We start from the raw sequence: 13301 nt of genomic DNA, 5'->3' as shown, positions 1-13301 counted from the left end.
TCTCTTATGAGGTGACCCTATTCTCTACTAACAATATTTCAATAACTTTTTCTTTCTACATCTCTCCTACTTTACTGACTGTGCATTAAAACTCGTGTCGTCACCAAAGTCCCAATTTTTATTGGACGGAGGGAGTATATTTTAGAGTAACAAATAGGAATTGAGAAGCAGCTTCTTAATCCAAGCTAAAAGAAAGTTTCTGAGAAAGGAGGAGAGAGTTCTGAAAGAATTACTAGAGTAAGTTATGAAAGTTGAGAGAGTTGAATGATATGTTTTGTTTGTGCCATTTGCAAACTCTATCTTGGAATTGAACAACTTCACCATCTAGCCTACTGCAGGCATATATTCATGTTTCCAACCAAACTGCAATTTTTTACAATAGCATTTCAAACTAACAAGCAGCTTTGAAAATCTAGGGGTCTGTATTTGGGAGTTTGCTGAGAATGGTATGCTCTGGTTTGTGATCACATTCATAATCAAGATGAACAAATGCCCTCTCCACTTCTTCAAGCTGCTCTATCTTGATCTGTAGCGACTCTCCAATCGCATGTGCTTCGATCAACGGCAGATCCTCTGGCAGCTCGATATCCACCTGCTCGGACAAAACGTGCTTTTCAGCCTCAGCGCGTTAGTATCTAATAATAACGGCCTTACCTCAACAAAGTATAGAACCCCAAACGTGTAGGCACGGACCGTGTCTACACGCTTGATCTTCGGGTCGTGCCTTAGGACAAGATACGTAAGTTTCTGCAGTACTTCTGGAGGAGCCGACTGTCCAACTAGTGAAACTGCAGCAAAAACAACCACCAAACATAAACAAACTAGATTTTTTATGCATAGTATAAGGTAAGAATTTTAAGGCCATACCTGCATTTTCGAGCACGGTTCCTGACCAGTTTACGATTGTGTAGACAGCAAGAGCTATAGCACCGACCGGGTCAATCCACCAGTAAAATCTGTCGCCAAGAATCGCAGCCACCAATCCCACCAAGTTTGTCACCACGTCGAAGTAATGGTCCTATTTTATCATACTAAAAGTTATCATTGGTGACAAATTGGCTGATCAAAGGTTTCAAATACGAGATAAGTACCTTGGCATAGGCGCGAACTATCTTGTTTCGCGAGCTTCGGCAATAAATCCAGAGAACGAGTTTAATTGCAGTTGCTGTGAGCATAATGACATAGAGCCAGAACAATTGAGTTGAGTTCATCTTTGGTGAATGTTCATTTTTTATTAGCTCTTCCACAGCCTGTATTAGCACTTGGAAGCCTGTATGATTTTGGATATTCGAGTAAGAAAAACCCGAATATTTGAAGTGGATTTGGAGAAGAGGAGGAGAAAGCTACCTAGAGTTGCCATTACTGCAGCAAAGATGATGATGCCTACTGGCTGCACTCTGAGTTTTCCAATGGGATATTTGTAAATGTTTATGCTTTTCATTGAGAGATGAGTGAACCATAGTATTCCTCCGGCCATTAGGTCGAGTAAAGAGTCGAGCGTTGAGGCTGCAATGGCCAAGGAGCCACTCTGTACCGTGGCATAAATCTGACAGCAAATCGAGAAAATTTTAGTACTCCATGTTTCGATAGTAAAAACCAAGGATGTTCATGTACCTTGAATGCAAGGAGGAAAACATTAGCCCAGTTTGAAATATTCATAGCTCTTTCCTGCTGAGCCTGTTCCTGACGGTCTAGCTCTTCGTCGATCACATTGGGTGAGTCATGGGAGTCGACCTCCTCGAACGATTTTAAGGTGGAAAATTGTCTTTCATAGTACTCCTTCTCACCTAAACAAGACAGGATCAAAGACAAGTTTTGGTCTAAAAATGAATGCAATCATATAAGTTGATCAACACATGAGAAATGGCCTTTAGAATACAAGATTAATCTCCATTTCAAGATTACCTTGAGATAAGCAAGCTGTTTTAGAAACATCAAGATGTAAAGGAGCCTCAGGATCAAGGCATTTCCTTAGCTTCTCAGGCAACTTTGATAAGAAATCACATTTCAGAGTATTGATTGAGTTCCAACTTTTACCATTTACCACTTTTAGCTTCTCATTGCTCAACAATGGAGTTTTCTCATCCATTGCTCACCCCACAAAAAAAAAAAAAAAAAAAAAAAAATAGACAAAAATTATTTGAGAATTTCTCTTTTTCCCTACACCAAAATCAATCATTCATTTATATGAAACATGTGTATAACAAAATTAAGGTGTTTGTGAATCTGAGAGAAGAAAAGGAAAACAAGATGTGAACAAACACATTAAGACAAGTTTAGATAAATGAGAACATGGTTTGAGAGAATCCCATTCAACAGCCATAATTATAACATGTGTAACTCAACTGCTTCTGCTATTTAATTATATGCCCCTTTTATTTATTTATTTGTTTGTTTATGTGATGATTTGTAAAGAATATTGAAGGACTGCATAAGACTTTCATAAAACCTCTTCCCTCATTTTATGCATGGATTTTCATTGACCAGGTCTCATGGCTACAAATATGTATCTCCAAAGAGTTGATACTTCGTTTGCTATAAATTTGTTTAAAAATTGTCTGAATTTAATAATATATGCTTCTATTCTTTAATTTGTCTTTGGAAAAAATAAAATTCGAGGCTAAACTATACTTGGAATCTGTATATACTATATATGTTGATAAAAAATTCTTTTTCAATTAAATGGAACATCTATTATTTCAAGTGGCGTAATGATAAAAAAATTATCGATGGTACTTCCACACAAATAATAAATACTATACATGTTTCGTTAATTTGCAATCATAGTCCATAGATGGTACTACGTGGTATTGCGTGTCTATATAGCTTTCAAATCTACTTTGTCCTAATTAAGCATAAAACATTTAAATAAGTGTATCTTGTCAATTTATGTAGTGAAAAAGAAGTTGGTTAATGAAATCACAGCTGGTAAGAGTACTACTAAAAACAACTAAATTAGCTAGCTAGAATACCGAAAAAATGCATTTTTTGGTTATGAGAGATTTATTAGTCAAGTATGCTTAGTGGTGAAAATTGTCTTAGACTCTTAGGTCTATGGTATATTTAGCAAAGTGTTAATCTATGAATCGACTGGCCACTACCGTGATTATTAGTGGTAGAAGGTAAGATTATTAAAGTAAAATTAGCAAAGTAGTACTAGTAGTTTAGAAAGAAAAAAGTAATGGAAATATTAATAAATAAATGTGAATAAATAGAAGAGAGACAAAAAATAGGAATATTATGGCCGATGTTGCTAAATGAAAGATGATTAATTTTATAGAAGGAATATAATAGAATAACAGGATTATTAGTTGCGGCCGAACGTACTCCTTCTGTTATGTCATAAACGAAGACATTTTTTTTGGCCACAAAATTAGAAAATGATATTAGAGTGAGAATAAAATAGGAAGAATAATAAAGTAAATGAGTTAAAATAAAGCAAGAGAGAGTAATTGTTTTGTCAAAAAAAAATAATTCACTTTAAATGGAATATACTAAAACCGAATTGAGTCGTTTATGGTGGATCGGATGGAGTACTTGTTTGGATCATGGAATTAATACTTTCGACTTTAAGTTATGACCTCCCAATATATAAGTGAAGTTTCACCTAGAAGAAAAGTGCATTTCGAAGCTAGACAATGATGATTAAACAAATCAAATTAATGTTTCCAAGATCTACATCTCAACAACAGATTAGGTGAATATGAAATCGAGAAAATTAATTAAAAAAATAAGTAGTCAACTGATTAGGTAGTAAACAAAAAGATTGTCCATTTCTTCAAGTTTAGTTTATTGCTGATATTTTTGACCACGCACAAAAGTGAATTGAATCATTAATGAAGAGCTAGCAATCATTCTTAAATTTAATTACGTAATTATTCATGTCGGGGCAGTCCTAGTTTGAACTAGCTGTAATAAAAGAGACAGGAATACTCTGTTACTTAAAATTTTGGCAACAAATATAATTGCACTTATTGGGAGATGATTAAATAATTTAAATTAGATACCTTGAAGCAGGCCTTGAACAGCTGAAAGATCAAGATCGAAAAGATCCTCAGAATCCAGCCCAGATTTGAGTTTTTGTGGCAATCTTTGAATGAAATCATCTCTCATTCTACTCATCCAGTTTGTGCTCATAATCTCTCTCCCCTCATTTTTTAAGGGTTTTGTCAAATCTTCCTCCCACTCCATAAATTTTTGCAGCTTCAACAAATCATATTGAATAAATATCTATGTATTTTCGAATTTATAGTAATAATTGATAAGGCTGCATTAAATGACAGACTGTGTAGTTGTCAATCAAAGGTGAAGCTAGCTGGCTCAAGAGATGTATACGTATACTAACTAGCAATTTATTTTAAATCTGACTATTGCAGACCTCCATCCTTCACCTGTCTATTAATTACTCACTCCATCTGTTAATAATCTCATTTCTTGGTGGCATAAGTTTTAGAAATACTAAAAAAATTGAGTGAAAAAAAATTATATGAGTCTCACTTGTATATATACTCCCTCCGTCCCAGCTAAGATGAGACATTTCTTAGCCGGTACGGGATTTTAGGAGTTATTGGTTAATGTGTTTAATTGGAGAGAGAAAAGGTGGGTGGAAGTATTAAAATAGAGAGTGAAAGAAAGATGAATATTTTAACAGGGGTGAAAAAAAGTGGTTGAGTGTATTAATTAGAGAGAGAAAGTTTCTAAAAAAGGAAATGTGTCATCTTAGTTGGGACAAACTAAAAAGAGAAACGTGTCATCTTAAGTGGAACGGAAGGAGTATTAGTTTTAAATAAAATGTGAATGAAATAAATTATTGAAATAAGTAAACAGAATGTGACCCTATATTTTCATTTACAAGAAAAATAAACAAGACTCTTATTCGTGGACAGACTAAAATAAAAAACTAATCTCCTATTCGAAAATAGGAGTACTTGTATTCTAGTACTATCGCCTTCAATTGTTTTCATTAATAATTTTGCACTATAGCCTTCAATTGTTTTCATTAATAATTTTGCCTCAAGGTGGACAGGTACCATATGGTTAACTAACTCAAAATTGACTTCAACCCAGCTTTTTTTAAATAACTTCTGAATGGGACATCAAATAACTAACATAACATTTGTTCATTAACACATTCGAAACTATTCTTGTTGATTCATTTAGGTGTTAGAAATGAATTCCAAATCAACAATAAACGAAGATAGAATAAACAAAAAGGTATAGTTTCAAAAATGGGGCACTTGAACAAATGCATTGGAGGATGCACTGTGCTATCTGGATATGGTGTTCTATACAATTTATCAAGAAACAAAAAAAAAGGAACTTCATTCTTCTCCTTCACCTACAGATCCATATCCAACTTTCCCAACGACAAAAACTCACAGCAAGTGCCACAGTTAGAAAGAAACACAAGATTAAAACAGGATCAGGTCAGGTTTTCGACTACCTAACTTACCTACCGTGAAATCTATCCCATAATCAGAAAAAGGGATAACACAGGTGTATTAAGAAGTCAAAAAAAGCTCCCCAATAATCCTCACAGTTAGATTATGAATAGAAAGATGCTGCAAGATAACATAAAAGCTTACTTCGAGACATTAGTCCCAAGCGCTGCTAAACCCAGGTCCCATTCCTCCGCCATAATTTCCATAACCACCACCACCACCACCTCCTCCTCCTCCTCCGTAATAATCATGTCCACTTCCACCCCTGTTAGATGAGGAATCTCTCCTAAAGTCACGACCACCAAAACGTCCTCCACCATGCCTACCTTTACCTCCTCCATATGAAGGACGACCTGCAAACCGAGTCAGCCACTCAGGCACCTCCTGATTTGCTTCCTTCATTAACTCACCTAAACCCTTGGCCATTGACATATTTTTCTCGTTAAAGAATGCTGTGGCAAGCCCTGATTTTCCGGCACGTCCAGTACGTCCTATACGGTGGACATAATCATCAATGTCGTTTGGGAGGTCAAAGTTGATTACATGAGAAACATGTGGAATATCAAGTCCCCGAGCTGCCACATCTGTTGCAACTAAAATAGGTGTTCTTCCACTCTTAAACGATCTCAGTGCAAACTCTCTTTCCTGAAGCAAGAAATGTCATCAAATATGAAGCGAGTTAGATGATATATGCTGATGTCTACAAAAATTATGTAGAGTAACAATCACGTACTCCCTCCGTCCCAGAGAAGTTGGCATACTTTGAAAATGGCACGGGATTTTAGGAGGTTTTGTTTTGTGTGTTAAATGGAGAGAGAAAATATAATTTTTATATTCATGTGAGAGAGAACTTTTTCCAAAAAGGGAAATGTGACATCTTTTGTGGGACAAACTAAAAAGGAAAGTGTGCCAACTTCTCTGGGACGGAGGGAGTATATCATTACCTGTTGCGTCCTGTCCCCGTGAATAGTAGTAGCAGGAAATTCATTAAGACACAACCAATTTTCCAATGCGTCAGCTCCCTTCTTTGTTTCCACAAATACTAAAGTGAGAGCTTGCTGCCAGAAACAACCGGAAAAAAAAAAAAAAAAATCTTTGAGATGAAATAATAAACAGATAACTGAAGAGACAAAGCAACTAATGGGAGTTATCATCAAATTACTTTTGTAGCAAAGCAAAAGACTTATTTTGTGATCATCAAAATATAAAATATTTGCAGGTCCTCAAGAGTTATCAAGTGGGCAAGTTTCTGAGACTTCAACTAATGTGGTAACCTATATTATAAACAACTAGTCAGATACCGATTCCTTCCAACAAAGTTCACTATTTGGTGAATCTAACCATGATAAAGATTTAGTCATATATTGGATAGGGCTGGCAAAGCGTGGGGGTTAGATTGTTATCATGTTGACCTGATAACAATCCAATTCATTAAGGGCAAACCCAAACACGGCCTATTAAAGAAACCATCAACTCGAACACGGACTCCACTAGCCAATTAAACCCAAACACGACATGAATCCAATAGTGACACAAGTCATTTGCATGTTCACACGACAAGATAATTACACAAACTCGACACCACAAGACAACCACATGATAATGACATGAAAATTTCAGGACGGTTGCGGATGAGATATGACCTGACGACACGGTGGGGGTGGTCATGGCGTTAAAGACAAGAAATGGAGACGTCATATGAAAGTAAGAACATAAGATAATAAAGTAACAAAAAAACAAAAGAAAAATAATTATAAATAAACAATGGGTTCAACATGTGTAGGAGTAATAGATTATGGATTGTTTGACTTTTTCAAAATTAGAAAGTTCATACTTTTCAGGGACGGACGAAAAAGGAAACAGTTCATACTCCTTGGGGATGGAGGGAGTATTAATTATAAACGGGTTTAGTTGACCCGATAAGGATACGGATACAGTAAGACTCTACACTAACCCATAAAATTCATGTGTGCTTGTGTCATGTTATCTTGTAGTGTAGAAAATTAAAAGCCTTATATTGGATCAAGGGAAGACAAATTAAAAGGAGGTTACCAGAGTGTCAAATTACCTTTCCCTGAATTCCGCTGTCCCTCTGTGCATGAAGAAGATCCATCAAGTGGCTCCTCTTGTCACCCTCACGAACAAATTCAACTCTTTGAACGATTAAGCCGGTACTAGAACCAACCCTCCCAACTGCCAAAAAGATGTAATTTGAAAGAAAATCTGACGCCAGTCTCTGCATGTCAAGCGAAATTTTTTGAGAATATATACTCCTTGTAGACAGACTTAATAGTCTTCAGAAAGGCAACAGCATACACTCTCCAGTTACACAAGAATTAGCCTCACCAGATTTTATGAAAATTAAGAAACAACTAACTCACATATAGAGAAACATTCCATTTTTCCAGCAACTTGAGGCATTTTTACATGATTCTTGGTGCTTATGATAAAGATTATTTTTTCCTCCAAAATCATTTTCCACTATTACGCCAAACCATCTATATGAAAGCCAACAGGCAACAGTACAATGGAAGATTTTCATAAGAATTAACTGCAGTAAATGCTAACAGAAAACACATGAGCTTAAAGCTGTCTGCCCAGCAGACAACACATGCTGTGAACTTGTGATGCCATACCCTGTGATCTATTAGAGTGAAAGCTCTGGAGAAAAACATGTCAAAGTTGAGCAAATAAAGACAGAAGATATAGGATAAAAATCTAGGACAGAAACCTGGATCTCTTTCGGGAAGGTGGCACTAAACAACATTGTCTGTCGTTCACCAGGACGAGGCATGTCTGCTTCTTCCACTATCTTTCTGATCTGAGGCTCAAAACCCATATCCAGCATTCTATCTGCCTCATCGAGAGCTAGATATCTTATCATTTTCAGTGAAACTTTAGCTCTCTCTAGCAAATCAACCAATCTTCCAGGAGTTGCCACCAGTATATCAACTCCTCTCTCAAGTTCGCGGAGCTGTATAAATATTAGAAAGATTCAGTCACAATTACAAGTAGATATAATCATTTCTAGCAAGAAAGGCTGTTCATATTATAATAGTGTGAACTTTTTAGAGGAACCTTAAAATAAATTTGTCAGAAGCATATTCACAGTATTTCAACTTTTGATAGTTATACTAAGAGACACTAAAGTATCATTACAGTAAACAAGCTAATAGCTTTTCAGGTAGCAATTCAAAACGAAAAGTACATCAGCCATGATGTAAATTTCAACAACCAATTACAAATGTATGCAGCAGCAACTTTTAGCAGAAAGCTGGAATAGCACCAGCAAATGTAAGATTCATATTATTCTGAAAGTGTGCTAAATCAGTACAATTTGTTCAGTTTCTTAAATTTTCATTTTCCACATTTCTCTGGTAAATGATACTACTATTTTACAGTCAAATGGATATTCATTTACACCATCAGGACAGTATTATGCATCAAAAGACAATGCACCAACCGCCAAACAAAAATGAACAGAACAAGAAACTAAAGGAAAGAACCTGCTGGTGCATTGGCGCTCCTCCATAAGTAACAACCACCCTAACACCAGTTTGATAGGAGAATTTTCTAGCTTCCTCATGTATCTGTATATCAAATTCAACCTGTAAATTAGCTATTCTGACTTGTGTAAAAAGATATAAAAGTGTGAAACTATAGCACACAACATCACATGGTCACCTGCACTGAGAGTTCTCTTGTTGGTGAGAGAATAAGCGCAAGCGGGAAAACAGTTCGGGTTCCCTGTGGTCTGTTTGCAATATGTCCTCTCATAATTCCACTGATAATGGGAAAGCAGAAAGCAGCGGTCTTGCCAGAGCCTGTTTGAGCACAAGCCATCAAATCTCGTCCCGCCAGAGAAATGGGAATCGTATACCGCTGAACAGGGGTCGGCTTCACATATTTACACCTCTTAATATTCAAATTAAGTGCATCACCCAAATCTATCTCAGCAAAAGTAGTCACTGGAGGTGGTATATTTTGCCCACTCGTCTCCACAGCAATATCCTCATACGCATCAAAGTTAATGCCTGTGTTCTCCTGCTCGTTAAATGCAGGCTCCGTATCAGCAGCAGCCACATCATCTTTGCCAAAAGGATTGACCTCGCGGTCCCTGCCACCCCAACTACCACTGCCACGACCTCCACCACCATATCCACGACGCCCATAATCAGGCCTAGAAGCAGGCCATTGCGAACCACCAGCAGGTCTAGCATTTGCAAACCCATCATTTCCTGATGTTGGGGCAGCCACAGATGACGCAGGCAGTCTGTTCCGAAGGTGCGGTGGAACATATGCTGACTTAAGTGCAGCAATGCCAGCATTACCAGGAGGTCCAGTCGGTGCATTCTCAACAGCATCCGCCCATGAAGTCCCCATTTTTCCAGCAAACTCAGCAATTATCACTCGAATTGAAGTCGAATCTGAATTTGTCAACTAAACACCCTGAAATACGAGACAAGAAATCAAATCAAATCTCATTCCAACCAGAAAAGAACAGTCAACCTTAATTCAAGTCTTCATCAGTGAAAATTATGCAAACAAAAAAACAGCAAAATTTTGCTATTCCAATACACAAAAAAAAACAATCGGTTAGAAAACATAGCAAAGAGATTAATTAGCTCACACTCAGTTATTTCAATAGCATTTGACAATGTGTGCGCATAGACAGAGACATACAGAGAATTCAAATTCGAAAGAAAAGGAGAATACCTTGGAGAGGAAAAGACGGAATTTCAGTAAACCCTAACGACAGAAAAGAGGAAACATAGGATTTAAATTTAATAAAAAATAGGCTTATGAAATCTCTTCGACTGTATCTATACTTATATATTGACTCGCTTCTTTCGCTCTTCAAATCTTTCCACACTATTCACTAATAACCAGTGGGATAATTAAATCCTTTTAATAAACGGTTCTATCGTTTAAAGCTAATCCTATTTGGTTTGGAATTTGGATTTTTATATCATCTCAATTATGCTTCGATTAAAGTATATATTGTCCAAATTAATAATTACGGCATTATCCTTTTTACTTTTTAGGATATTGGTCCTAAAATTATAAATTTTGTTCAAATTTTGTTATTTTCCCCAAATTTTAAAATTTGCTCTAAAATATCATAAGATTTACATTTTATGATATCAATGGTAGAAAAATTATAATATATTGGCAATCGTAAAATGTTTATGATATTGTAGACCATTTTAAATTCGTGACAAATAGGATAAAAGAGCACGTAAAAACTATGTTAATTTAGTAAGGCCAAGTAGGATAAAAAAAAATACACGTAAATTAGTCGGATAAGTTAATTGACATGCCATAAGAAATAAAAAAACTAGATATATAATTTATGGTATTTTAAACCAATTTTAAAATTTGTGAAAAATATCAAATTTTTATCAAAATTTTATTGTTAAATTTATTGTTGACCAGTACCTCTATTTTTATTATATGTATTTGTTTACTGGTGAAATTGAATAAGTACCAATGAATTTGCTATCGAGTCATTAGAAATAATGAGATAAGATGTCATAGATTTGATTCAAATATTTTTATTAATATCAGTATTTGATATGGTATATTATTGAATATTTAATACTCCCTCCGTTCCATAGTAATAGAGGCGTTTTTCTATTTACGTCCGTTCCATAGTAATAGAGTCATTTCCCTTTTTAGTAAAAGTCAACACATTTTTGCACACCTACTTTTCTCTCTCTTACTTTTTTCTCTCTTCATCTCTCTACCTTTTTCATTTTCCACTTTATTCTCTCTTTACTTAACTCACCTAACACAATTTTTCTTAATCTCTGTGCCGAAAAGTTTTGCCTCCATTACTATGGAACGGAGGGAGTACTATTGGTGTTAATTATAAGTGGTATGCAAAATCCCGTTAATCGTTATTAAGATTTGTGTGCTCTTAATTGAGAGTAAAAAGTTATGTTCCTAATCATATTACTAAAATTCGAATTTGGTCAATAATATTTACTTTTTGAAAAACAGATCCATAATAAATTAAAATATCGATGAAGTAATCTTTTTTTTTATGTTTCTATCAAAAAACAACTAACTGTCAACGTTAATTGCACAGTGGCATGACCGTTAGTTTTTTAACGGAATAGTAAAAAAAAGACCACTCCGACAAGAATTTCATTGGTATGGACCTATTTTTAAAAAAGTGAATATTTTGGACCAAGTTCGTATTCTGGTCATACGTTTATGACCAAAATTGACTTTTACTCCCTAATTTATATGGCTTAGCGTGTTCCATACCAAACTTTATTTTTTATAAGAATAACTGCAATTTAAATTTTAACTTTTTATTTTGAATCCATATCTTTTGACAATATAATATAAAATTATAATTTTTCAGTTTTTTTCATTTGTCGGTAGTAAGTCAAAATTAAAATTAATATGACAATCATATGATCATATCGTCCTAAGGGAGTTGAGTCATATTTCTTTTTGGTTTGTTCCAATATAGTTGAGTCATTACCTTTATTAGTAAAATCTTTATTCTCTCTAACCTACTCTCTCTTCATCTCTATTACTCTCTCTGTCCTCGATTAATTGTTACTCTTTTCCATTCAGTTCGCCTCTCAATAATTGGCACACTTCATTTTTACCATAAACTAGTGTTAACACCTGTGCATAGCACAGGACAAAAGATTTTTAAATAATGAAGATATATTAACTTAAAATAAAAAATATAAAATAAATAAATATAAAAATATATTTACAGATAAAAACTAATTAAAAGAGTAAAGGCCAAATGTGGTCCTTAACATATGGTCCTTTTATCAATTTGGTCATCAATATTATCTTTTTTATTATTTGGTCCTTCACAAATGAACTCGGACCAGAATCGATCCTAAATTAACATAATCATCTATTTTTACACTGTCAACTCATTTAATCAGGTTTTGACCAAAATTAACCATTTTAATTAATATTTTTAATTATTAATGGTCATCTCCCCCAATCCTTTCTTTTTATTCTCTCTTGGTCTCCCTCTCTACCCGGCACCGCCGCTGCTGACATCAGGCTGCCGCCGCCGCTGCGCCGTCCGCCGTCGCCGTCATCGCTTCTCCGATCAGGTCAAGCAGTGGTCCACCCGGAGCGGCACCGCCTTCCCAGTCCAAAATTGGCCGCAACAGGGAACGTTGAGTACTACGCGCTTCTCGAATTCTGCCGATGAACTCACATTCTCAGACGGGAATGCCACTTTCCGAATCAGCTCCTTAGGATTGTAAGACAACTGTTAAATCAAAGATGATATTTCGAAGCACTGGAATTGGAAACCTAAATTACACATGTGTGTATCGTTCAATTTTAGGATTCGTGATTTTTGTTTGTTAAAATGTTGCAATCACAAATTCATCGTCGTCATACAAGTTGAGGTGGAGAGGAATAAGCCACGTCAGCATGAGAGTTATAATGGAATCAGCAAAGCCAAACAGAAAAGAAGAGAAGGAGTCCTTGTGTGCTTGAGAGATGCAGCCATGATAAAGAAGAAGGTCAATAGGCTTGTCTCCATGATTCCTTGAGGACAAGGAATCTTAAGGGGGATGGATTGTTACGATCACAAAACTTATGTGCCAGCTGGAGTGCCACGTCAGCTGCTAAAACAGAAATGAGAGAAGGCAAAAATGAGGAGTATAAATACAGAGGCCATCTTCTTCAATTGCAGTCATGAAAATAGTGTGTTAGCTTGCGAGCTAGGGTCATCGTGAGAATCCGGTGATCCGGTGATTCTCCGTTGAGCTCGGGCTGAGGATCGTGGATCCGAAGCACTTCTATCTTAGTTTAGTTCGCATTTCATTATCGTTCAATTCCTTTGTTCTTATTTGATCATCCGAG

The 13301-nt window shown here is 35.7% G+C and overlaps 2 protein-coding genes across 3 annotated transcripts; both read right to left on the bottom strand.

Moving 5' to 3' along the window:
- Positions 1-218: 218 nt before the first annotated feature.
- On the bottom strand, positions 219-4221 carry LOC125191162 (Cation efflux family protein). Of its 2 annotated transcripts, none has more exons than XM_048088652.2 (7): positions 4008-4221; positions 1615-1787; positions 1348-1546; positions 1092-1270; positions 868-1018; positions 655-788; positions 219-592 (listed from the first exon to the last, which is right to left on the bottom strand). In XM_048088652.2, exons 1-7 carry the CDS (start codon positions 4189-4191, stop codon positions 413-415), a joined length of 1200 nt encoding a protein of 399 aa, XP_047944609.2. In that variant the 5' UTR covers positions 4192-4221; the 3' UTR covers positions 219-412. The 2 variants fall into 2 exon arrangements, with proteins under 2 accessions (XP_047944609.2, XP_047944607.2); XM_048088650.2 differs by lacking the exon at positions 4008-4221 and adding an exon at positions 1906-2111.
- A 982-nt stretch (positions 4222-5203) lies between these two features.
- Positions 5204-10311, bottom strand: LOC125188947 (DEAD-box ATP-dependent RNA helicase 37-like). The gene is made up of 7 exons (XM_048086065.2): positions 10158-10311; positions 9126-9890; positions 8948-9031; positions 8173-8415; positions 7510-7677; positions 6386-6499; positions 5204-6086 (listed from the first exon to the last, which is right to left on the bottom strand). Exons 2-7 carry the CDS (start codon positions 9822-9824, stop codon positions 5595-5597), a joined length of 1800 nt encoding a protein of 599 aa, XP_047942022.1. The 5' UTR covers positions 9825-9890; positions 10158-10311; the 3' UTR covers positions 5204-5594.
- Between the last annotated feature and the right edge of the window lie 2990 nt (positions 10312-13301).

The sequence above is a fragment of the Salvia hispanica genome, chromosome 5, assembly GCF_029641045.1.
Source record: "Salvia hispanica isolate PSC_SH4W2 chromosome 5, Shi_PSC_v1, whole genome shotgun sequence".
NCBI classification, from domain to species: Eukaryota; Viridiplantae; Streptophyta; class Magnoliopsida; order Lamiales; family Lamiaceae; genus Salvia; species Salvia hispanica.
This window is presented reverse-complemented; position numbering and strand designations above follow the sequence as displayed.

What these genes read in the sequence shown, in the direction of transcription:
- LOC125191162 (XM_048088652.2), bottom strand. Translation starts at nt 4,191, where the DNA reads ATGGAGTGGGAGGAAGATTTGACAAAACCCTTAAAAAATGAGGGGAGA. An exon ending in TTTTCCTCCTTGCATTCAAG is followed by an intron (nt 1,547 to 1,614) that starts GTACATGAACAT and finishes ATTTGCTGTCAG; the next exon opens with ATTTATGCCACGGTACAGAG. An exon ending in GGGTTCTATACTTTGTTGAG is followed by an intron (nt 593 to 654) that starts GTAAGGCCGTTA and finishes TTGTCCGAGCAG; the next exon opens with GTGGATATCGAGCTGCCAGA.
- LOC125188947 (XM_048086065.2), bottom strand. Translation starts at nt 9,824, where the DNA reads ATGGGGACTTCATGGGCGGATGCTGTTGAGAATGCACCGACTGGACCT. An exon ending in CCTTCCCGAAAGAGATCCAG is followed by an intron (nt 7,678 to 8,172) that starts GTTTCTGTCCTA and finishes CTTGACATGCAG; the next exon opens with AGACTGGCGTCAGATTTTCT. An exon ending in ACGGGGACAGGACGCAACAG is followed by an intron (nt 6,087 to 6,385) that starts GTAATGATATAC and finishes TTCTTGCTTCAG; the next exon opens with GAAAGAGAGTTTGCACTGAG.